The 25,131-nt window shown below is 38.1% G+C and overlaps 1 protein-coding gene across 1 annotated transcript in view; it reads left to right on the top strand.

Moving 5' to 3' along the window:
• The first annotated feature begins 1,264 nt into the window (after positions 1–1,264).
• The window catches only part of nos1 (nitric oxide synthase 1 (neuronal)), a 44,200-nt gene continuing 20,333 nt past the window's right edge, over positions 1,265–25,131 (top strand). Inside the window, exons 1-11 of the mRNA XM_013276860.3 lie at positions 1,265–1,493; positions 4,414–5,208; positions 7,815–7,917; positions 11,615–11,752; positions 19,658–19,803; positions 20,128–20,290; positions 20,486–20,577; positions 22,629–22,770; positions 22,879–23,018; positions 24,014–24,188; positions 24,804–24,905. Of these exons, the coding sequence (XP_013132314.1) occupies positions 4,487–5,208; positions 7,815–7,917; positions 11,615–11,752; positions 19,658–19,803; positions 20,128–20,290; positions 20,486–20,577; positions 22,629–22,770; positions 22,879–23,018; positions 24,014–24,188; positions 24,804–24,905 (1,923 nt within the window). The 5' untranslated portion in view covers positions 1,265–1,493; positions 4,414–4,486. The remainder of the gene's footprint in view (positions 1,494–4,413; positions 5,209–7,814; positions 7,918–11,614; positions 11,753–19,657; positions 19,804–20,127; positions 20,291–20,485; positions 20,578–22,628; positions 22,771–22,878; positions 23,019–24,013; positions 24,189–24,803; positions 24,906–25,131) is intronic.

The following is a 25,131-nucleotide window of genomic DNA, read 5'->3' as shown; positions in this document are numbered from 1 at the left end:
AAATGACTTACCAAGCATGGCAAACAACTCAGAAATATGTAGAGCAAAATGTTCTGAAACGACTTCACTTCAACTTCGATTGGAACCTGTGGTGCTAGGGGCGGAGTCTGTGAATTTACTCTATTTGTGTCATAGCCCCTCTAGGAGTTTGGAGTTAAGAGGTCAAGAGTTAAAGTTTCCATTGTAACACCTCCAGATTTGACATAGAAACACTCATTTTTAACACTCGATTTTAACAACTATCATTTTACACCTCAGAGTTACATTAAAAGAATGTGACTCTACTTAGAGTAAAATTAACTCTACTTTTGAAAGAAGTCTAACACCAAAACATTTAACACTTTTGAAATTGCTGTGTTCAAGAGCTCAGTGATAACTATGTTTTGTTTTTCTGTTTTAGTGTCCACTGTAGTTCCTGGAGAAGTATGGACTGTGAGGAGTTTCTGCAGGATCATGATGAGTCATGATACTTGAGGCAATGCCAAATATATGCCATGAGTTTTTAATGTCATTTTAATTTTAGGGTGACTGTGGCTCAGGTGGTAAAGTGAGTGGTCTACCAACTGGAACTTTGGAAGACTGATCTCTGACTCCCACAGTCCACATGCCAAAGTATCTTTGGGCAAGATACTCAACCCATATTGTAACCCAAAGCATCAATCAGGCTTTTGAGTGTATGGACATTTGCATGTTTTACCTTGTTGTTCTCTTTTAGTGCCCACTGTTCTTCTCGGCTTTTTGAGGAGTGGATTGCTTTAAACTGTTGACAATAGTTTGTTGATCTATCTTCAAAACATATCTCTTGTGAATAATATAAAGCCATTTAAAACCAGTAAGAAAATTTCCATCACAAGGTAGAAGCTGCAATCATTTTATGGCAAACTGATTTTTATATGTATGTGTCTCATCGAGATTAAATCTTTTTCAAGAGAGACCTGACCAAGATGGCAGCAGAAATTGCAACAAATGTAACAGGACAGCTCTATAAAGGCATTTCAAGTAGGACACACATGTACAATAATGCAGAGTTATAAGTATATTTGCAAAACAGATCATTTCTTTATTTTATATATATAAATCCCTGTTAACCACTGTGTATTTATCAAAAAAGAGGATATTAGATACTGAAAAAAGGAAAGAAAAAAAGCACGAAACCCTGGGAATCACTTTTTGGCACATGACCACTTGCATGCTGAGTGATGACGATATCCGAGATAACTAAACCCACCTACAGTTCATTTAAATGCCCGCGCACGGTTCTCTCCGAGCTCGTCACAGTGTCTCCCGTTGCTCTGTATTTATAAAGAGCCCCGGTGAGCAGAAAGGCACAAGCGTGCCTCGTCTCTAGAGAGGCAGAGCGCGTTTCAGCGACTTGGAGACGTCTTTGGATGAAAGAGCTGTGTAGCCGCTGCTGAAGCCGAGAAGCAGGAGCACAGGAGTTTTATCCCAAGTTCACCGCAGCAGGTCGTTGTGCCGGCGACCTTAACTCAGGGGTGAGTTCTTGTTTTACTTCACTGTGCTCCCTTTATTTTTTCTTCTGTCTCCGTGGAAAATGGGGCTGTGCATTCCGCTGGTGGACGGTGACGAAGAGCTTAAGAATAAATGGAGCGCTCTTAAACTAATGTGAAAACCAGTTTTATTTCAAAATTATTTGTCATGCACAGCAGTAGATTTGGCAGCCCTTTGCTGCTGTTTTTTATTTTATTTTATTTTTATTTCTGGTAGCAGAAGTGTCACCAGAACTTGTTGCTGAGAAAAATAAACACTATATCCGCGGTCTAGGTAAACATCTTACGCATTTCTGTCGAATGCATTCAGTGAAAGGAGCAGTGGAAAATAAAATTATTCTACAGTTTTGAATGCATTTGCCCTTAGATTTTTCAAAAAGTAATAAAGGGCATTTTTAAGCTAGATGTTGCTCGACATTTAATCGATGTCATTTGGTCTTCTTTCTCAGTTAATCTGTGTTTCCCGAGCATTGGCAAGTGTTTTTCTTAGCAACACGCAGTTTCGCTTTTGGACTTGACAACAGAAATCAGACATTTTTGCTTTCACAGCTAGGGGGTATTGAAAAAATGTGTAATTTTGTTCTCGGTTTTTTGATTGTATTTGTTAATTTTATTTATTTATTAATCTTTTACCTTAGTATAGGTATTTTTTTTTTATAAACTTCTCATTTGTTCGTTTTGTTGCTTCTGCAAGCAGAGTGGGGACAGTTCCCGAAATAAATCTCACCTGTGTGTTTGGTTGATGCTTTGACGGATAATCTCTTAATCCGCTAAAACAATACTGTTCTGTCCATATTATCACCCTAACATTATTTATTATGTGCAGCCTCGATGTTCCCTTTAACAACATGGCACTGAGGTATAAGGGGTCGACCTGTTAAAATAATACTGCCTGGTACCCAGTTCATTCATTTTCTTCGTGGCAACTTTTATGAACAACATGTGAGCACAACATAAACAGCATTAGTAAAGTTTTTAATACTGTCACTGGCTCCTTGAGAGGAGACGACCTCCGATCCCCCTTTTCTCTCAGTGGAAAAGGTTCACGCCATATTGAAAACTTTGGTGTAAAAATCAGTTATAAGTGGGCAGTTTATCCCTTCAAACTGTAAATTATTAGAAATAAGTTATTAAAAATGAAAACATACATGTAAACTTTACAGAAACAAACTCAACCAGGAGTTACCAAGAACATTAAGAATTAAAGAATACCTAACAATTACCTAAATAACTCTGGATTATTACAGTAGATCGTGATTTGAGTCAGATATATGTACGTACACATTTGTCAACCAATACGGGCAAGCTATATGCCACATTGCATACAGCTTAGTAAACAGTTGTTTGCCCACTCTAGATAATAGCATTGTAACCTAGTTAACATTTAGACGACTATGACCACTATGTTGCCTAACAGATAATCATACTGCCCAAACCAGACAGAGCGGCAATCTCAAAAAAGATTTTAATCCTCATATTCAGAGCACATTTCCATCACTTTCCACGTCTGTTATTGGCAATTTCCTATCTTAGTGGGGTGCAGCTACAAAGGTGGATTAAAGGGCCGCCCAGCCTATAAAAGTTACCCCAGCACCTCAGGAGCGCTAAGCTAATATTTATGGATTAGCGGCAGTTTTTCCCAAAGCTATGAACTGAAGCCATGACCCCGCCCCCCGGAATGTGTGATTTCACTTATACGGCAGTGGTTGTTTGATGAACTGATTCAACTAAAAGGTTTACATGCCTTTAGCAAATATTAGGAAACGTGCATATTGTCATGAGAGCTTTGGAGAAGTTGATTTTCAGTCAATTGCATTTCTGACAAGTAGGCAAGAGTTCAAAAAAACCCTCTCTAGATTTTTTTTAAACCAAAACTGGAATGTGAAGACCGTCAGCTTTCAGATGGGGCGCTGACCTTGGTGCTGAATTATTTCTGCTATGCAGCAGCATGCCTGCCTTTCTTTACTGTCTGCGTAGCGGGCGCACTGAGCAGCTTTACTTGAGTTCCTACTGTACATTTGCAGGCGCGATCACCCACGCGACCAGATGTAACGATTTCAAAGAACAAGTGTAGTGGCGTTGCATCAAAGAGGTAAACGCATTATTGTAGCGTCGTGAAGACTGGCACGGTTTTTTTAATCGTCTGTAAAGTTCATTGGAAGTACAGAGGCAATTAAGCATGTATGAGACAATGCACTACAGACGCGAAAAACAGGGCTGGTGTGTGTGTGTGTGTGTGTGTGTGTGTGTGTGTGTGTGTGTGTGTGTGTTTTAATTGCTGAAACCTCAAACAGAAGTAAAACCTTAGCTATTACCTTACCTGTGTTTCTAATGGTAAAAGCAGCAATTCTACCATATATAAGTACACCAATCCTGTGCATGCAAAGTATATGTAAATTATTCATTATATCGAGTACCCCCAGGAAATCATAGAGATCAGAGAAAATATTATTAGATCACTGTCACTGGTGCATCAACTCGATTCCAGAGCATGATGTATTAAGAAAAAGAAATAAGACCGAATTGTACCAGGTTCTTGTTCAAATGCAGCAGGACATTTTTCCACTAGAGAAATCAAATATTGACTTTCCAAAGTGCAATTAATCTTTCAGTTTTTATATACTCAATATTTGCTTTTTAAAAATTACAGAACATGGTCGTGTGATAAGTTGGATAATATGCTTTTCATGTTTATGACAGTATTTTACATTTGTAGCTCAGCAGGACTTAATGATCTGTGTAACATTACCTTGTGAAAGCACTCTGCTTTAATGACTCATATACCCCTCTCTGACTGATGTTAAATTAACACACTGTAAACAAATCATGCTGTCAATGTAATTTCATCCAAAACTAATAGAACTTTTATTTCCCTCCTCCTCTTTCTCCTTCTGTTGCTTTCCAGAAATCTTCCTGAGGACACACTTACACACACACAGACAACCACACACAATTACACACAATAATACACAGGCACCATGCAGGAGTCGGAGCCTACAGTGTGCCAGCTCCAGCCCAACATCATCTCAGTGCGCCTTTTTAAGAGGAAGGTTGGCGGTCTGGGCTTCCTGGTGAAGCAAAGAGTTTCCAAGCCACCTGTCATTGTGTCAGACCTCATCCGTGGTGGAGCAGCTGAGGAGTGTGGCCTGGTGCAAGTGGGCGACATTGTGCTGGCAGTCAACAACAAGCCCCTGGTGGATCTGTCATACGAACGGGCCCTGGAGACACTGAAGAATGTGATGCCTGAGAGCCATGCCGTGCTGATTCTCCGTGGGCCTGAGGGATTCACCACACACCTGGAGACCACGCTGTGTGGAGATGGGCGCCAGCGTACAGTGAGGGTCACACGCCCTGTGTTACCGTCATCAAAGTCCTACGAGCAGTGGTCCCCTCTCAACGCATTGAGCCCTGGGCAACAGCAACAGGTCAACAAGGATAACCAGCTAAGAGCCATTGAGAACCTCTCCTCTCCATCCATCACCCAGACCCTCCTACAGAGGGGAGGCATGCAAGGCCAGGACCCCCTGCTGATGAGGGATGGGGGCCGTGGAGCTCTCCTGTGCAACGGGCTGGAGGAAAACAATGAACTGCTGAAGGAGATTGAACCAGTGCTGCGCCTCATCAAAAACAGCAAAAAGGAGATCAATGGAGAAGGCCAGAGGAATGCTGGGAGAAGAGATGCCGAGATTCAAGTGGCCTGGTAATTTGTGATGTGATACAACCTTATTGATCCCTTAGTTAAAGTGTCTTTGTCCACCATCCTCTTCACAGTGAGGGTTGCAGTCAGAGCCCAGATAGAATTAGACTCAGGATGCAGTTCAAGGACTCTTAAAGATGGTGGCTATTGGCTGACACAAGAACTTGCACCTGGTCTTGTGATTGAAAGTATCCCTGTTCACTCTGCCACCCCGCAGATTCTGAACTACCTGACGCATCTGTGTTAATTAGCTGTAATAGACAGTCTCTCATTCAACTAATATGACTCAGCTTACAGTGCCAAGTAATTATCGTCTGCCTGCTGGTCTCTAGCAAGCCTCACTTAAAATAAAATTGCTCACAACATTTCTCAGGACCAATTCAGTCGATATTCTTCGACTGCTGAACCAGCTGCTTTATGTAGGCTTACAAATACATCTTTTAAACAGTTAACTTTTGCTTTTTAAAAGTAGCTTTAAAGATGTAAAGCTACTTATCTTTTTACTTTTTTTTCTTTTTGCTTATTGCACTCTGTATGCATTGAGGCTGTTTAACCAGGATTAAAATACACAGCATGTGAGCATTTCCCAGTAGACAAGTGCTTTATCAGTAATGGATACAACTTCCTACATTAATCATGGATAATTAATTAGTTTTCTGTAACATAAAGCTTTACAGAAAAAAAAATTGTCGTTGTCTATCAGTTTGTAAGAGAGCTGAGCTTTTTATGAACAGCCCCTCTTGGATATAGACTTCAGGTCCTGCGGTATTTATGCATAACAGTAGTTTTGAAAAAGTGCAAAACTGGTAGCAATTCTGTTTATTTTACACATTTCACTTTTATTTTGTGATTTATTGAGGAAGACTTGGATTTCTTGTAGTTTGTTTAAGTTTTCCCTCTAGATGAGTTTTTCGCAAGGCTTCTAAGTCGGGGGTAATATAACATCCTCGATTCTGACTAAATGCTCTGCACAGTGTACTGTTATCGGCGTCTCAGTTATCTACCATTGTACTCCCACGACCAATTGAAATCAAATTGAGGCTGCAGTCTCCTTGAATCAATATCTCATTCTTGACCAATCCATGCGCATCCTCCTCTCTTTCATAAATACCCTTTGACTGATCCATTGCCTTCTTAAGAAACATGTGCTCTGAAAAAACACAACAAAAGGAAAAACCTCAACGCAAGAACAGCAAAGTGTATGGTTAAACAGCCGTACCTAATGCTGCCACCTGTGCTCCCACAAATAGGGATTTAAATACATTTGATTGTGCATGCTGAGATTTGTTCAGCACTGGTAAGAGTCAGTTAACTTAATTCTATTTTGCTGTTGGAAAATTATTTCTAAAGAGATGCTGAGGAGAGAAAGGTTAGAGTGATGAATAATATTAATATATTTTTTAATGTCTGGTCCTTTTTTTTCTTTGCAAATGATACCTATTTGCACAGAGAATAAACTCACATTATAGCCCGTGTTGCTTGTTTTCAGAGGAGAAGCAATTACAGTTTCACAATTAAGCATGAGGTTGAGTCAGACTTAATGACAAATGACACATGCAACTTCACTCATTGTTTCTGCATGTTTGAACTCCACCTCCGATTTGTGGGGATGAATATGATCTCGCAAATTGCGGCAATAAAGAGATACAGTGTGACAGGGGGTGTGAAAGGGAGAAAGGATGCCTGTGAGAATTTACAATTAGCATGCACGCATGCTTATGGGGGTGGGGAGGGGGAGTGTGCAAGAAAGTAGGAGGCACAATGTGCGTGGGCGCTTTCGATTGGAGGAACGCAAACTTGAAATCACACAAAGACGACTTTGGTCTCATATGGTTTGCGAGAGCGGCAGCTCAGGGATATCCCTTCCCCCCTTTCTCATTCAATCTCTTAGGATTAGATAGTTACAGCTCAGAGAGAGCTCTCACTGTTCATATGTTTTTCTTTTATCTCTGATGAATAACAGCCGTTCATACTGTAGGGCTATTTACTGAAAGAAAAACAGATCCGTGGTCAGTCACCTTGATTCACCATCTGTTTATGTATCTCTGTCTGATTTTCGATTCAGGAAAACACTTAAATCTGTATTTTCTTCCTATTACACACATAAACAGTTTAGGCTGTAAAATGGAACTAGTAATAAACACCTGAATTTCTAAACAAAGATCACATAGGCAAGAGATCCTAAACTGATGTTTTTTCACTACCACTTATTTGCATAAACTTCCAAAGTATTTTCAGATCAAATTAACAAATTAAAAGTAGCAGAAACACTTTTGAAATGAACTTAAAATCTGTGTAAAAGTGTAGTCGCATAAATGTGTCTGACTGAAACGTTGAGGTATGCCTGTCTTTGTGCACCCACTATGTTCTGAACAGAGAAATTCCTTCGTGGGTGTGCAGAGCTTTTAAAAATTGTACAGGGTTTCCTTGTTTAACAGCATTTTAGAGTGTCTACAGATCTTTTTTTTGTTTGTTCTTTGCAAAAAGGAATGCTTGTTTACTGTGTATGTGTATGCATGTCTTGGATGAGGTTTTAAATTAAAATGAAAGATTAGTTTGCACCAGATGCGAGTTTATACACCTGACAGAAAATTGTATCTGACTTCTAGGGACCTTGGCGTGGGAAATGGCACATCCCCACAGCTGGTGCCAGATAATGACAGAATGCTGGAAAACATGCCGGTGGTGCTTAACAATGCTGACACTGACAAGGTAAAGTGAAACAAATTCCCAGCCCTTGAAATGATTTAGAGTGAAAGAAAGCAGGTGTAAGCATAAGTTTTTCATCTATACTTTGATAGATCAAGAATTTGGAAAATAAACGTTTTTTGTTCTGTGTGTACGTGTGTGTGAGTCTTCCTGTGCAGGCTTGGTTAGTTCAGCTGTGTGATGCATGTGAATCTGTGACTGCCTTTATGGTTCTATGCCCTTAAAACGATCATCCACAGTGTTCTATGGTCCCATGCGTTCACAAACTGAGCACGCACATTCGTGTTCTTCGTATATTGTGCAAAGCCTTTGCTTAAGATCCTATCACCTAGACATTAGATCCAACCATCAGCAAGATTGTGCAGCATTAAATCCAGCTTATGCCTTCTACACAGAAGGATCTGGCCACAGGTCTAAATGTCAGCGATATGGATAGTAATCTGCACATGGTTATCCCACTTCAAGGCCCCATCAATGAGACAGGATGGCCTAATGAATGCGTGCAGCTGCTGATCTGTCTCGCACCATCAAATGTGACCCCTCTTAAATTGATCCATCCTCTCAGACCTCCACAGGAGAGAGTGTTAATGTGGATGCTTGAGAGAATATATGTACGAGAGGGTTAGAAAGTGGGAGGGAGGGGAGATATGGATGGTGCTTGATAACAGAGTGGAAATGTATAATGGAGTAAGAAGCCATATGTCTTTCATTGTAGTGTGTAGTTGCTAAAGTTGAGGAAGCCTATCTGCCTGTGAGAATGTGTGTCTGGGAACTGGAATCAATGTGTGTCCAGTATCTGTGTACTGACTCATGCAGCAGGAACCTCCCCTCCAGGCGTTTTGCTAGACACTGATACTAACTTTGATGGCTCCCTGCTAAGTACTTAATGTGACAGACTCAAGACCAACACTAAGTTCATTAAAAACACAAAAGTTAAATAGTTTCAGAAAATGGGAATGATTTTTTTCCTTTTTTGACTACAAAGATTTTAAGTGACACATTGATGCCCTGCAAATTAGTTTTCTCACTTTGGTGAAGGATTTTCCATGTGTCTCTCACTTAAGCTTCTGCATAATTTAATGTGTAATAAGCTGCAAAGGCAAGGTGGTGGGACGTTCTCTCATATTCAACCATCTAGTGATTTATGGAGTCACCAACTTTGATACTCCACTGAAAACAGAAAATATGCCTCTGTGCTTCCTTTTTTTTCCCCTTTTTGCACATTATGGCTTAATCATCACTTAAGAAGGCATCAATTGTCAAATCAGAAATGTATTTGTCTTCAAATTCCAAACTGTAGAAAATATCTCATCTCTCAAGCTCTCAATTTCTTTCATTTCTCTATTCATATCTACATCTGTCCTGTGCGCTTCATCTTGATTTCCCATCAGAGGGTTTTAAATAATGTTTGGGTGGGTGGGGAACTTTACTGCATAACCACATTTACCAGAAAATGATTATGCCCCATTATGAAATCATTTTCATCTAATTAGCTTCAATTATCTTAATTCCTAGCACCATGGATCCTCCCTTCTGACATAACCACACCTTATTCTAGATATTGAGGTCTCATAATGGATAATGGGATTTAAAATAAGAGATAAGTCTGTGTGTAATATCTTTTCAACAATATGCATAACATATTATTGATGGGGAGGACTGGGTCATTTAAACAGATAAAGCATGATACATGCACCAGCAAATGCTCTTTTGACATTAGGCACTGGAACATGTTATTTATGTAGTTTTGCCATTCAAAATATATTATCGGTTGAAGACTGTAATATCAGCTGTTGCTAGCAGATTTTATCAATAAACTGCCGACTTTGGATGGAAATCCAGTTTTCTTTTTTTTTGTTGTTGTTTTATTCTTCTTTATTTTGTTTTGCTGCTTATCCCCCTCAAGTCTAACAAAGACTTAGGCAGACCTTCACTGGATTAAAACAAACAAAAAAAAAGATTAAACCTTTCTTCTATTCCCTCCAATGAGAAATGTTTATGTCTTTTCAGACTTAGAGTGATGATTTATTCATGAAAGTGGCCCGTTTCACTTGTCCCCAGACCAAACTGGGTAAAAATGCACTTTCATGATGTGGTTTGAGATTCTCGCTCCAAACTATGTTTAAATTAACAGATAGCAAAACTTGCAACCAGATTATGGGAAGAGCAGAAGGAAACACCATTCCTTAAGTGTCTTAAGACCACTGGCTGTGGTGTGATTATGTTTTAGGTTGTATTATCTTTGCATTTGTAAACAGTGACCATCTTTGTACAGTACATTGGGTCATAACAAGGGTGACAACGGGCTAGTCTTAGGCACTCACTTTTCCCCCTTACCTATCTTGAGCTGATACAATCAAATAAACAAACGCATAAAATAATTCATTTTACCTGGAAGTTAAACATGTGGGGAGAATTAATCTAAAAGGTTCTTGATGGCAGAAAAAACCCATACTGGGAGGACTCTAGCAGGACCTGTCTGCTGTGAGGCAACAACTGATCCACCACAAAGTTTAATTTTTCAGATAATGAAAGAAATTCATTTTTTTGTCAGTTAAATGTTTAAAATCTGCAACAGCACAGATATATAAATGAATTAAAAAAACAAAAAAGTGACATTTAGCGATTGTTCACAGAAATGCGGTTCTCTGAAACTTGCAGATGGCGATAAAAAATAAAAATAAAATGAAATAAATGTAAATGCCAAAGCTATCTTCCAGCCAGTGAGCAACAAGCCTTACATTCAAATGATACACGACTTTTATTTCTTTTTAAAGTCAGAAAGCCTTAATTTTTCCACATCTGATATACTTTGCCTGTTTGATGTGCATTCTCCTTATGGTACAATGATCTTTCATCTTATCCACAACCTCTGTGATAAGCACGTCATATCTGAGGTGCTCGGCGGGGGTTATTGTTGTTCGAGCATTAAACACACTACTTGTGCGTGTAAAATCAGATTCAATTCAAATTGCCCTCTCCTTCCTACAGTTTGAGAGGACATCAAATGACAGTGAGACCCCACAAGTGTGACACTGTCGGTATTCATTGCTCCAGCAAGCATGCAAGCAGATATTTCAAAAGCTGCACCACTGTTTGACTAACAATGCTGTGGAAGATGATGAAAGAGCTTCCAAGGTGTGCAATTGATTACTCTGATCTTTGGCAATCATTTGCTGCCTTCTCTAGGAGCTCTTACAGTTGGCTTTGGGGTTAAATTGCAGCCATTCATCAGTCAATAGCTACAGTACTGGAAAACCGTGTGAGCCTAGAGTTAGCTTGCCATCAACCTGCTGTTAAATGCTGATTGCCTTTATCCTGGAGAGAAATGGAGAAAGGAAAGAATGCAGATGGTTTCTGTGCATAGGCCTGAGTGAGAGAGACATAAGCACAATCACAAATCAATTTTCCTTGAGAACAAAGGGCTGAGGTTCAGCGAGGCAGCCAGTTGAAATGCTTTCAGATATTTCACATAGTATTCTTACGTCAAACTCTCATGTCCAAATTTATGCACTCAAATCCATTTCCTGGCAGTGGGAGGTCTGCGTCACTTTTCAACTTACTTCGGTATGACTCCCAGTTATAAACAATCTGTCCAGTTTCCACCAAAAGTATTACCAAGGTCAGAACATATTAGACAGTTAAAGTACAAGGGTCTGAAGAAATGAGTCATGTGTGAATGTCTCTGTGTTTTTTACAGCCTCCAGCTGAGGGCAGGACCTCACCCATTAAGTCACTGCAGAATGGCAGCCCTTCCAAATGCCCCCGCTTTATAAAGATTAAGAACTGGGAGACTGGCACCATCTACAGTGACACACTCCACCACAGCTCCAGCAAGGTAAGACAATTAAAACTCACCTGAAGAAAAGATCCTTGGGATCACGGAGATCAAGGAGCCTGCTATAGCATCTGTGTTTGTCACAGAAAACCATCCTAGCAAGGGTGAGAAAGATTTGGATGATTCAATGATATAATATGCTGTGGGGTGCTACTGTTTCTTTACATTTTAAATCCCTTTACTGAATAAGAAAGATTAGAACTACTGGCAAAAAGAAACACCTGTATGATGCAATCTTAATGCAATGCAACATTGTGTTTACATTCTTTTTTTTAGTGTTGAAACCTGCAAGTAATGATGCATATAGTACAATTTTTCTAAATCACACCTTCCCATAATCTTCAACCTGTTGTACTTTTAGACAAATAAATTATATTCACTTTACGCCTGACATCTCTTAAGCAAAAGAACAAAAGCAAACTCCTAAAAGCTGAAACAATCAAAAGTGTTTGGCTTTAATGCTTGAAAAATGTTTTGAGACTCTATGCCAGGGGTGGGCAATCTCAGTCCATGAGGGCCGGTGTCCCTGCAGGTTTTAGATCTCACCTTGGGTCAACACACCTGAATCACATGATTAGTTCGTTACCAGGCCTCTGGAGAACTTCAGGACATGTTGAGGAGCTAATTTAGCCATTTAAATCAGCTGTGTTGGTTCGAGGACACATCTAAAACCTGCAGGGACACCAGCCCTCGTGGACTGAGATTGCCCACCCCTGCTCTATGCAATCAAATGGAGTTCTGTCTCACAGAACAAAATGCTTAATTCTCCCGAAACAACCACAGAGTTTAATAAAGAGTGTATTCATTATTGAATTGAATCACAATGTACTGGCTGTTCTCATTGTCACAAAATATGGTGAATACTGATAACAAGTTTAAAAGGAGAGTGTGTGTCAAGATTCTGTAAACACAAAGGTTAATACAAGATTTAATAATTTTATCAGCTATAACAAGAAATATAGCTGTGATTTTGTATTTGTTGACATATCACAAAGGGGGGAAACAGATTGGTTTTACATGCTGAAACCCTTTGTGTCAGTTTTTGCATTAAGGTATGAGCACAGCTTTTATACTGTAAGCTGTCTAGCAAAGTTGACAGATGTCTGTGACTTAAATGGTTATCTTGAAGGCACTGATGAACATAAAGTATGGTGTCTTGGTTGACTGAACATGCACTTAGCCTGCAGACTTACCAACACATAATCTGCAAGTCAAGTAGATTGGAAAATAATAGCACAGCATGGCGTCTGCCTTTTCGCTGCTCCTCGCTAACTATTCATACATTAGTAGAATCCTGTGTGAACTGTTGGTGATTCAACTTATTAGAATTAAGACAGAAATCGGGGGGGGTAGGTAAATCTAGGTGAAGCTTATGAAACAATTAATTCTTCAGACTGAAAAACAACATATCAGTGGCACAGCCTACCGTATTGGGACAGCTCACATGGTCAGATAGTGACTCACGTAGTCATGACTCGATGACTCAGCATTTTCAGAAGAGAGTGCTGGGAAATTAAATACGTAATGTTTAGTGGATATTTTTGTCCAAAATGCTGATACATTCATGAATCAGTAACATGAGTGGCTCAAGAAAACCATTTCATTCATCCCTTTAGCAACCATCTGCAGCTGCTTTAATAAACATTACTAATGAATGGCATTAAGTGATACATTAGGATTCATAAAATCAGAAGATGTACCTTTAATACTCGTCATGAGATGTCAATATTGGACAGAAAATTATGATTTCTGCTTTGAGCTAATGCCTAACCTCAGCATGATAACTGACTCGGAAAGCCATTGTTGAAACGAGTTTAATGCAATGTATCATACAGCACTGATTAAATGGCATGATCACAAAGTACAGCTAAGTGTGTCAGTAGTTTTCCAGGTGTGATACTACAAAAGGTCATTTCACATAATATTTTTACAGGTGTGATGTGATCAGTAAGCCAACTTGAAGGCAAAAATGCAGCAAACCCAGTAGTGCAACAGAAAGTTCACCCTCAGCCATAACAAGTTTAACAAATGCAAGGAATAAAAGAAAAAAGAAAAGAAACTTGGCAAACAGGTAGATCTTAGGCCTCTTAGATAAGGTTCTTATCTATATCATTTATTCTGATGTTGTAATGTTGCCTAGAAACCCTGTAGTGATGGGCTAAGATTAACCATTTCTATTCACCTGTAACATCTCAGAAAAACATTTTTTTCTATTTCACAACAATAGCATCACATTCAGAGCCACAAAACTTGAATTAAACATGATATATTATGACATCATCGCTTTGCCCAGCAAAAACCCACCACTGGACTTCATAACATTTATATGGTAGAACGGAGCTTGAGCATCACAGGGGAACCACAACAACTGACAAAACCTTTCCTACTTAGAAGTTACACATCTTCAGTTTATATACATAAACAAGATCTACAACCCATATTTCTTTAGCTTTCTCAGTATGGATAGTTATATTAATTTGCTAACACTACAAATAATAGTGTATTATATTTAAAAAGCTACTCAGTGAATGCTATAATAATGCTATACTGTGGTTTCAAAACTGTAAATCATTTTTGAGAATTTGTTATCAAGAAAAGAAGGCTGCACTATTAATGGTTAATCTTTTGTTGCTCCATCAATCTGCTGTGATTCCCTCTCTACGTAGACTCTGGGGCTCTGTGATAACATTATACTCTTCTTTTCATCTCCCAAATAAGAAATAATTAATCATTTTTGAGAAGTAATTAATTCAGAAATTCTCTTAATTGTTCAAGGACAAAAGCTGTGCACATATTCAATATAATATTTATCAAAACTCATAATGAGACACTAATTCTCTCATTATAAAAATGTTAATTGGGTCCATCAATAATGGAGTGTTTGGAAAGCTGCAGCAATCACACCCGTGTTTAATTTTAGTGATCACATGACTACTAGTAATTTCAGATCAGTAATTATCTTTCCTGTAGCAGATTTTATCAATAAACTGCCGACTTTGGATGGAAATCCAGTTTTCTTTTTTTTTGTTGTTGTTTTATTCTTCTTTATTTTGTTTTGCTGCTTATCCCCCTCAAGTCTAACAAAGACTTAGGCAGACCTGCAGATCAACTGCAATTGATCTTTGAACAGATCATCCTTTCTTACTTCTCACTAGTTGCAATTTGGGTGGCTTTGGTTTGCATTCGAAAATATTAACGTCGAATTGGGCAAGTGAGGCATGTTGATTTAATGAAAGCTTTAAATACAATTAATCATCAAGTTTTCAAAGATTAACTTTCTATCTCATGTAAATGAATGGATAAAATATTTTCTTACAAATAGAAAGAAAATAATAACAAAACTTCACAAATAGTTAATGATAAATTTGGAGTTCCTCAAGGTTCAAGTTAGGGTTCTCTGTTGTTTAGTTTTTATGTTAATGATGATGAACTGAAATTTGTCCATCTACTTCTGACACGTGTGCTGATGTCATTAAAAAGTGCCCCTTTCGACATTTTATCTTCCTTTTGTTTTCAGTTTTGTAGGGTTTTTTGTTGTTGTTGTTGTTTTTACATTGCAAAGTACAGTTTTCAAATGATTAATTCATTTTTCAGTGTCACAAAATCCTGAAATCAGAAACCAGGCAAACACTTTCTAAAATAATGCACATAGGTAGATTTTTGTGACTACAGGAAGTAAGTAAAAATGTGTGGTTATTTTCTCCAGACAGTTTATCAGTTTCAGTTTATCAGTTTATCAGACAGATTCAATCTAACTGTAGGAGGGAGAACAATATTTTAAAACTAGGTATTATAACAGATTCACTGCTTAGATTTAAAGCACAAGTTTTCAAAAATGTGAATGGAGTCCGTTTTAAACATATTAGGAGTGATTTAAGTACGAAGGGTTCAAAGGTGTACACCAGTGTTATGGTTTTTCTGTCAGATGAAATATTGTCTTACCAGCTGGACAAGTACAGCTGGTAAGACAATATTACAGTCAGTCGGAAATACTATTTAGGATGATTCTGCAAAAATAAAAAATGAAATTCAAATCATAATTGTAAAACTGAAACAAAAATGCTTTTTATTAAAACAGGAACAACATGATTAAACTGGCTGCTATTTTACTGGTGTGTTTGCTTCCAGTGAATCATGTTTTCATTTGTCAATATAATGGATTTGAGCCTCCACGGAGGTTTATTCAAGTCAGTCTGAAGCCGCTGTGCATCTTTTATAACTATTGCTTTGCCTTACATTTCCATCAGAACATTGTTTACTAAGTAGCGAATCATGCTGAATATTGCATCACAATAAAACATCTAAGCACAAGAGCTCAAATTCATGTTGGGCTTTCCTAATGCCTAATGATTTCCTAACTGTGACTGTCATGTTTCTAGGGAGCCGCGAACTCAAAAACACAGTGGAAGCTGCACCAGATGTATATAAAGCATGCAGACCAAACTGACCACAGTATCAGCATTTCAATACATGCTTCATTCCAGATGCAGAATTTGAAACGCTCACGGTGTATCAAACACAGCTGGATAGCACCACCAAAATAAATGCACCCTGACGAAGAAGAAGCACTCCATTCTTGAGAGACATGCTCCCCCCATTTTGCATCTTTGTGGAGAATGATTCATACAGCAGCAGGATAATAAGCCCAAACACACATAAAAAGCTTTGTTAGAGTGCTTTGTTAGAACTATTTGTATGTGTAGGACAATGAAGACCTGGAAGTGCTGACTATCATGTACTTTACCATTTATAGGGGTTTTTAAAGACTGAGAGAAAGCCAGTACCAGATTCAGTGTATCATGTCTTTACTGAGGTCCTATGATGGTTTCCCTTGTTTTCTGCCAGTGTACTTACTGCTAAGTATAGCTTTATACAGTTTCAAATAACAATGTCAATGTATTTGCAAAAGATCACTTTCTTATCCCCTCTGTATGACATCTCCATGATTTCATTCAAATGTCATGCTGTTGGTCAAACTATCTAATTGCAAACAGCAGGCACTTGGAAAAATGTTGCTTCATGGGAATAAACTATGGGTCAGGACAGGATATCAATTGAATTATAATTTTTGAAGTTTTGGTTTCCAAAAAACAAAAACAGGATGGATAAAGGTATTACTTTTCCATTCATTTTTTCCAACAAAGTTCTCAGGTTTTATGCAATGTAAATGAACCATAATATTTCCTTTTCAACTGTGTGATTTTGTCTGTCTTAAAAAAAAACCTCAAACAGACTAATTGCTAACCTTAGATCTAGCCATGAGACATAAAAATTTGATCACCAAAATCTGTCTTGAAGAAGTAAACATTTTAGGTGAATCTCCAGAAAGCTCATTAATTGCAGCTTTAGGTAGTGCTCAACTGATGTGTTGGTTTGTTGTTGACTCTCCAGCTCTGTCTCCATGAATACCATCCATACCAGTTCCTTCCTGGGCCTTTTGTTGTCCATCTGCCACTACAGACATCCCTCAGTGAAGCCAAGAATTTCTTTAAATAAAAAGAAAAACAAAAAACAAAAAACTTTTCTTGGGTTTTTTTTGGTTAAAATTGAAATTTCAACATTTATTGAAGTAATATTTACTTTGGTTCTTGTCATAATCAAACAATACTAGGGAATAGTATAACAAGGTCCTGTATATGTTAAATAAAGAGTATCTTGAATTCTGAATCATGCAAAGCCACTGTGCTATAGTCCAAGACAATAAATATAGAGGTAAAAGGGGGATGTAAACAACAGACATACTTAATGCCATAAAACTTGAGATTCATGTGTATCTTTCAGTGATTCAATATGTCACCAAGCTGATATTGTTATTAATGGCAAACTGTGCTCCAAACCTAATGCAACACATTATCTTTACTGGTGTTCTTGGACTTAAGGGCCTAAAACATTGAGGTGGTAGGGTGGCTCTAATTGGTAAATAAGATAACCTCTAAATAGTTTGAGGATAACACCTCAGAAAGCCTCAGCTATGCAAAGATGCAAAAATGCTATGCATTTTCCTAAACTGCTTGGTCCACCTATTTTGTTTTCTATTTTGTCATGCAGCCAAAGTTTCCTCCTCTAGTTAGTAAGCCAGTCTACCAAACACAAGGTGAGCTGTGCTGTTTAAGCATTCACCCTTCAAAACACTGCAGCCATTTGTAAACAGCAACCGGCAGCCTAATTACTTTGGTGACTTATCGAACAGGCTGTCACATGCATCCCAATGAATGGTCTGTAATAGTGTTTTCAGATTTATTGTATATCACAGACTCTGCTGTATTCGTGGATGATCCGTCTTTTTCGAAAAGGACAGCTGGCTGGCATGAATGCCCAAAGCAGTATGAGGAGCGGACGTGCTGGAGCACAAGTGATTCCTTTGTTTTATTTTTTAACATTCTGTGCTTTAATCATCAATTTTCTCATTCTCCTCTTACCTTCTACATCCATCACCGTACTTTAACCACCGCCTTTTTTGTTTTTTAGTATTATTTCTGTTGTCTTTTGTTTTGTTAATTATCTTTTCTTCAACCTCCTTATAATTATACGTACTTTGCTTTTTTTATATCTCTTTCTGAGTTTCTCTCTCAACTCCTTTTCACATTTTCCCTTTTCTTGATTTACTGTGATGTTGTTTGTTCAGTTCAACAGATTTTTTCTTCTTCCTTTTCTCTGCTCTTGCTGAGTGACGTCTTAGGTTAGTTGGAAGGGTCAAAGTTTTTTGGGGGCACACTGTCAGTGCATGTCTGAGTGTTTGGACAGTGTAAGTGGGTGGCTCAGTGTAACAAGCCAATTTTAGCACTGCAAGGGTCACTGTCAAATTTCCTCTTCAACTGCACGCCTGTGCTATCATTTCTGTCGTGAGCTTTTGCTCACTCATTCGTTTTCTCTCTGAGCTGGTGACGGCAAACCAAAGTGACAGCTGACTTCAACTTTAATCACATTAAAGTTACCAAACAAGGTTGCTATGAGCAATTTTCTCCTTGCATCTGCCTGTTTCGCTGTCTTTCGTTCTTTTTTTTAATCTTTCCTCCTTATTCTGTCTTCCTGTCTCAGCTTAGTGGAACGATACCAATCTATGACTCACCGACTTACTCATTCATTAACATGCGTGCCAGCCATGTGTGAGTGATATTGTGAAAGAAATGTAACAGTTACAATCTTTCTATGCATTAAGAGTCCAGGAATTGTGAAGAAATGATCTTTATTTGAATCAAGTAGAATATGATCATAATCATGATATAACAAATACCTGGTGAGTGGATGTAATTTACCAAAGCCATGTTGCTTTGTAAATTAAAAGGTTAGGAGTAGGTCTTAATAATAATAACAATAATAACTATAATCTAATGGAGATTTTTGGTAAGAAAGTTTTGAGATAAACGTGCCTGTTAACAGAATTAGCATGTTTTACAGTGTTACTGTCTTGAGTAATTATGACTGAAATCACGACTGTTTTACACAAAACCAAAGTTAAAAGACCAAGAAAAGAATTTTAAATGTGCATGCAAAATTACAGTTCTTTAGTTCTGTTTCATATCAAGCAACACCGAGTTCTGCCTTTTAATGATGTTCTTATTTTGCATACAAACACAAAACAAAGATCGATGCTGAACATGTTTTGTGAGCGAGCGGAATTTTTCGAGTTAAATATTTTTCATAGTAAAAGAAAATAATCACTTTGTTACAGACACAATCAAGATGATTTAAGACAATAAAAACAAAACTAGCTCTTGCTAGGTTCTTGTTTATCAGTTTTTGGAAAGTAAGTTTTATTGATACAAAACTAGAAAATGAAGCCAGTTGTTATTCTCTCCACACACATGCTTTGTATGTTGGCAAATTAAAGGAGGTTAAAATAAAAGTAAATAATACATTCATCCAAATCCCTCTCTAATCTGTGCATGTTATTTTTCTTTTCAGATGCCAATCTGTTCCGAAAATGTGTGCATGGGCTCTGTGGTGGTGCCCAACCAGCACATCCGCAAACCAGATGAAGTCAGAACTAAAGAAGAGCTTCTTCCACTGGCCACCGACTTCATAGACCAGTACTATACCTCTATCAAAAGGCAAGAAAACTGTGTGGTACCTAGAGAGAGATTAAGTCTCAGAGCATGTACCAACACAAACAAAATTCTGTGAAACAGGAGAAATAATAGCAATTTCTTATGATGTTGTGCTGTTTAGGTTATTTGTGTCTTTTTATTCTTATTGTGCTATACAGTGTATTCTTTATTCTAGTCAAAACAATATGCAGAACAGAGTAATTCCATACAGGACTGACTGAAACCTAGACAGAGACTCATCATCTGTTGTGGTGACCCCCAAGGGGTGAGGCCAAAAGAAGGTATATACCTGATCTTTTATTTTATTATGCCCTGCCCTGTCAACAGGTATGGATCTAAAGCCCATGTGGACAGGCTGGAAGAGGTGACAAAGGAGATAGAAGCTTCAGGAACTTATCAACTGAAAGATACTGAACTGATTTATGGAGCCAAGCATGCCTGGAGAAATGCTGCCAGATGTGTGGGAAGGATTCAGTGGTCCAAACTACAGGTAATTTCAGAATGCCTGAAATCCATGAATGCTGTTGTCTAAGATTTGTGCTGTTAATGTTTTTTTTTTCTGACAGCTTGTCAATTAATGTAGACAGTTATATAGATGGATACATCTCTGCCAACATTCAGATGTTTTTATGCTTTCACGCACTCATAATACTTCAGACTTCTTGTTTTTATATTTGCTTTTCAGGTTTTTGATGCCAGAGACTGCACAACAGCCCATGGAATGTACAACTACATTTGTAACCACATTAAGTACGCCACCAACAAAGGGAATCTGAGGTAAACACATACATATAGTGCAAAGTGCTCTTTTCTCAAGTCTTGTTTTCCTTTATTGGCTTTTCTTTGATTTGGTTCAGCTCGCCATGTATTCTTTCCACTGCACTTGTTCCTCTCTCCATGTGTTGCCCCCATCACGCCACTCTTTCTCTGACTAGCCTGACTTGACCCACTGTCCCATCTGTCAGCATTCTCTCTTAACGCTGTATCTGACACTATCTGCAGCCTGTCTATCTATTTGTCAGCATCTCAGCACCAATCATTGCCCTGTTGGTAAAGTGCCAGACCTTACTAACAAGCAGTCATTTGTCAGACCTGTAAAGCCTCCCTCACTTTCTGCCAAGTCCTAATCACATGTGACACCTCATATTTACTTCTTGGATGATGGATAGCTTCTGACTCATTACTACACTTAGCCTGGCCAAAGGAAGTCAATTCAGATATACATGCTGAAAAGAGCCAATATAATATCCAGTTCACAGCTCTCTGGATGGATGGCTTTAATATAAATGACCACATACTCAGAAATATGAATATAATAAAGACAGGAGACACATAAAATCAGCTGGAGGGATGCACATGATGATATGAACAAAAAAATTGATTCGAAATAATTCTAAATAAACTATCATATAATAGTATCATATTTTTGTAAAAAATACTGTGCTCTTGTCCCTTTGTCAAAATACTGATAATATTATATAAAAAGTAGCACTGTACAAGATGCAAAAATAGCCCATTAAAAAGGGTTGCAAATAATTGAAACATGCCATGTTTATGAATATCGCACTACCATTTTCTATAAACTCTATATAGTCATAAACTATTTATTAATCCTTTTAATATTAGAAGAGGAAGAGAGCTCACACATTTTAATTACTGGCCTAAAAACTGCAGATTATCCATTAGTAAGGACTTTATCAGCTATTTGCATTACTGTAAAGCACTTTAGTGTACCGCTGGTGTTAAATGTGCTATACAAATAAAGTTGTATTGTATTGTATTTAGAAATAATAAATAACTGTAATAACTCCTTTACATAATATTGGTAACTTTATAAAGAAAGAGACCATTTTAAAATGTATCATTACTTATGAGGTGCAAGTGTCAAATGGATCTGTGCCAAAATTAGGTAACAGAGAAAACCATTGCCATGTACAGTAAAATGTAGCTTAAAGATGTTAACTTTTCATATACCACCCTTGGCTTTATTTAGTTCTACACTTTATAGAATTAAAGTAATTAGAAATTTAAAATGCAGACTTTTTATTATTATTATTTATTATTCAACCACTGCATCCTTTAATGAGACCAAGACGGGAACAAAGACGGGAACAAAGATGTACAGATGCTAAAATCAAAAAATAAATCAGGTTTCTGTCCTGGACAAGCCCCCAATTGTCTGACAAAAAGCAATGGAAGCAAGTTCTCAAGAATGCAGAATTTACTCCTGATTATTAAATTTATATCACCTCTTTTCCAACAATAAAGCAACTCCTGTTAAAAGAAGTCAGGTGGGCAGCTAAACTTGAAAAATGAACAAGTTAAAAATTGGGGGTCAGCAGGAGATAATAATATTTTGTCTCCATATGTTACTTTAACAATACAGCTGACACCTTACAAGGCTGTACAAGGCTTAATGTTCTACAGATGATGATTATTAACACAACTGCCACAGATTGACACCAGCTGCTTAGTATTCTCCCCCCACACGACTTACAACCAGCTTAGTAGTATTAACACTTTCACCCAGTCACAGTATTAAACGGTAACAGTATCATGTGGAGCAGACCAATGGTAGCTAAGCTTTGGCACTTCTCTGAGTCTTTTGACATATTGAAATACATTTCCTTCAAGTAGATAACTGACACAGCGCTAACCATCTGCTAGGAATGTTGAGAAATTTCCAAATATTCATATATTGTTCACCATCTACCACTTTTTTTCCCTTGACTTCAGTATGGACAGAAGCATAGAATACAAAAATGTTGTGCCTATATTGCATATTAATAACATGTTTTTTATTATCCTTTTCTGTTTGTTTTTTGCAGGTCAGCTATCACCATATTTCCTCAGAGGACAGATGGCAAACATGATTTTCGAGTGTGGAACAGTCAGCTGATTCGCTATGCTGGCTACAAACAGCCTGATGGACGGATCCTGGGAGATCCTGCTAATGTTGAATTCACAGAGGTACACATGAGGAGTTGTGCTATTAAATGAGTAAAGCAGTTCTATAGTTTTTTTTTTTCTTTTATTATCCTATTTGTTCTAAACTTACATGTAGTGTTTGGTCATTAGATTTGCATGCAGCTTGGATGGAAAGCTCCAAAGGGTCGTTTTGATGTTCTGCCCCTTCTGCTGCAAGCCAATGGAAATGACCCTGAGCTGTTTGAGATCCCTGAAGACCTCATTCTTGAGGTGCCAATCACACATCCAAAGTGAGTTGTGTCTTTCTTCTTGAAAATGCAAAGAAAAAGAAAGAAAAAACATACAGAATCTAGCAAAAATAAGAAGAGAGGGGGCTGCATTAAAAGATCCACCCACTCAACATCTTTTAACAATACTTCTAAAACAATAGGGGGCTTTTAAGCCAAGAACTATGATTGGGTTATCGTCAGTTTCCAACTGTGCTGATTATTCCAAGAAAACACTGCTGCCTGTGCTTTATCTGTTGCTATGCCAGCTTTTGTGGTAACCATGGGGCTTGTTAGTGAAATTTTAACTTTCCTCCTGTTTTTTATTCTTATGTGTTCTATTACTTTTAAGAAAACTTTTTCAACAATAGCCACTGTACACATGCCATAAAAGCCATTGATATTTAAAGTGTTAAGCTGCTGCAGTGCTATAATACGTGCAATCACCGTGAAGAATTAGATATTACAGCTACAGAAGTTTTCACACCTTCAAAAAGCTATACAACAGGTTATCAGTGCATTGCTGCATGCTACCGAGAGTATTTCAGAATCCCTTGATGCACAATTCTCACTGTTAGACTCCCCTAAAATTGGCATCTCTTGCTCCATACCCTGCATCAGCTGGCCTTGAGCCTGGCAGCAGCTTGGCACAGGCCAAGACCACCAACGGTGTCTCATCATTACACAAGATTAGACCCAGCTCTGGAAATAATGCACTGAGAGCAGTGTTATCAATCCCCTTAGAGATTGCAGGGAGTGAGTGGTGGGAGGTAGATTGAGGTTCAGCTTGCTCTGTCCAGCACTGACAGAAGTAGATTTCTTTGTGTTAATGCTTGTTTTGGCTGTCGTCCCTTTTTAAATTATGTGTCTCAGGAGTAATTACTCACGCTCTTGAGGATTTTAGAGACCATTCACATCACTAATGAAGCAATGGACAATATCCTGACCTCAGTAGAGATTATAATGAATAGAATTATGTGAAATAGCAGCCCTTAGCTATCATGTCCCTGTTTGCTCAGGTATGAGTGGTTTAAAGATCTGGGTCTGAAGTGGTACGGCCTCCCGGCGGTTTCCAACATGCTGCTGGAAATTGGCGGTCTGGAGTTCACTGGCTGCCCCTTCAGTGGCTGGTACATGGGCACAGAGATTGGTGTGAGAGACTTCTGTGACAGCTCACGCTACAACATTCTGGAGGTACAGTGTTGTGCCAAAATACAGTCATGTTCCATTGGAAAAAGAGAAAAGAATTTCAGGCACAGATTGATTGAAGCCATGTGCAGAGAAGAAAGCATGTATTGTGTCACTAAATGAGCCAGTCAGAATGCAGTTCTTCTTCCTCCATGTTTTGTTGCAAATCCTTTAATATAAAAAAAAACATTGGTACTTTTGATATTGTGCAAAATATGTTTACCAATATATTTGCCTATAGATGGGCAAATTGAATTGTAACCTACTTTGTAATATTTAACAATCAGATCTTGAAATTATTTTAGGGCATGCAGTATAAATATATATGTGACATAGCATATAATTAGGGAGACCAGAGTGTTTGCTATTTTTGCATGTATCACAATTTTCTGACAAGTGAAGAAAATTTCAGTCAGAGTCGTCCAATTATGAAGAGCACTTCAGGGCACATGGGTGCCAGCTTTGGATTTGTCTGTGCTTGCAGTGATGACGAGGGCCATTTGCTTCAGTACAGCATGACCACAACACAGCAACTCTACAAAGAAATGAAATACTAAAGTTTATGTCACCAAAAATTTCAGTCTCAGGTATGTCAGGCATTTTTTTTTCTGTATTATATAGGAGGTGGCAAACAAAATGGCCTTAGACACCAGAAAGACATCCTCCCTTTGGAAAGATCAGGCACTCGTGGAGATCAATATTGCTGTCCTTCACAGCTACCAGGTATTGAAATCTGTGATTTGAAGTAAGTAGATGTTTAACTTCTTAAAGTTTGTAGACAGCTCCTTGGAACAACAGCACCTACAGTTATCTTGGACTCAAAGTGGCTACTGCTGAGCAAATTCCATGGTGAAGTGTGTTAAGCCATGTTTATAACAATTTGTTGGCGTCAAAATTACTAGTTATTTGCAGTGTTGGGTAAGTTACTTTAAATTAGTAACTTAGTTAC

This window comes from Oreochromis niloticus, linkage group LG12, assembly GCF_001858045.2.
Source record: "Oreochromis niloticus isolate F11D_XX linkage group LG12, O_niloticus_UMD_NMBU, whole genome shotgun sequence".
Classification (NCBI taxonomy): domain Eukaryota; kingdom Metazoa; phylum Chordata; class Actinopteri; order Cichliformes; family Cichlidae; genus Oreochromis; species Oreochromis niloticus.
This window is presented reverse-complemented; position numbering and strand designations above follow the sequence as displayed.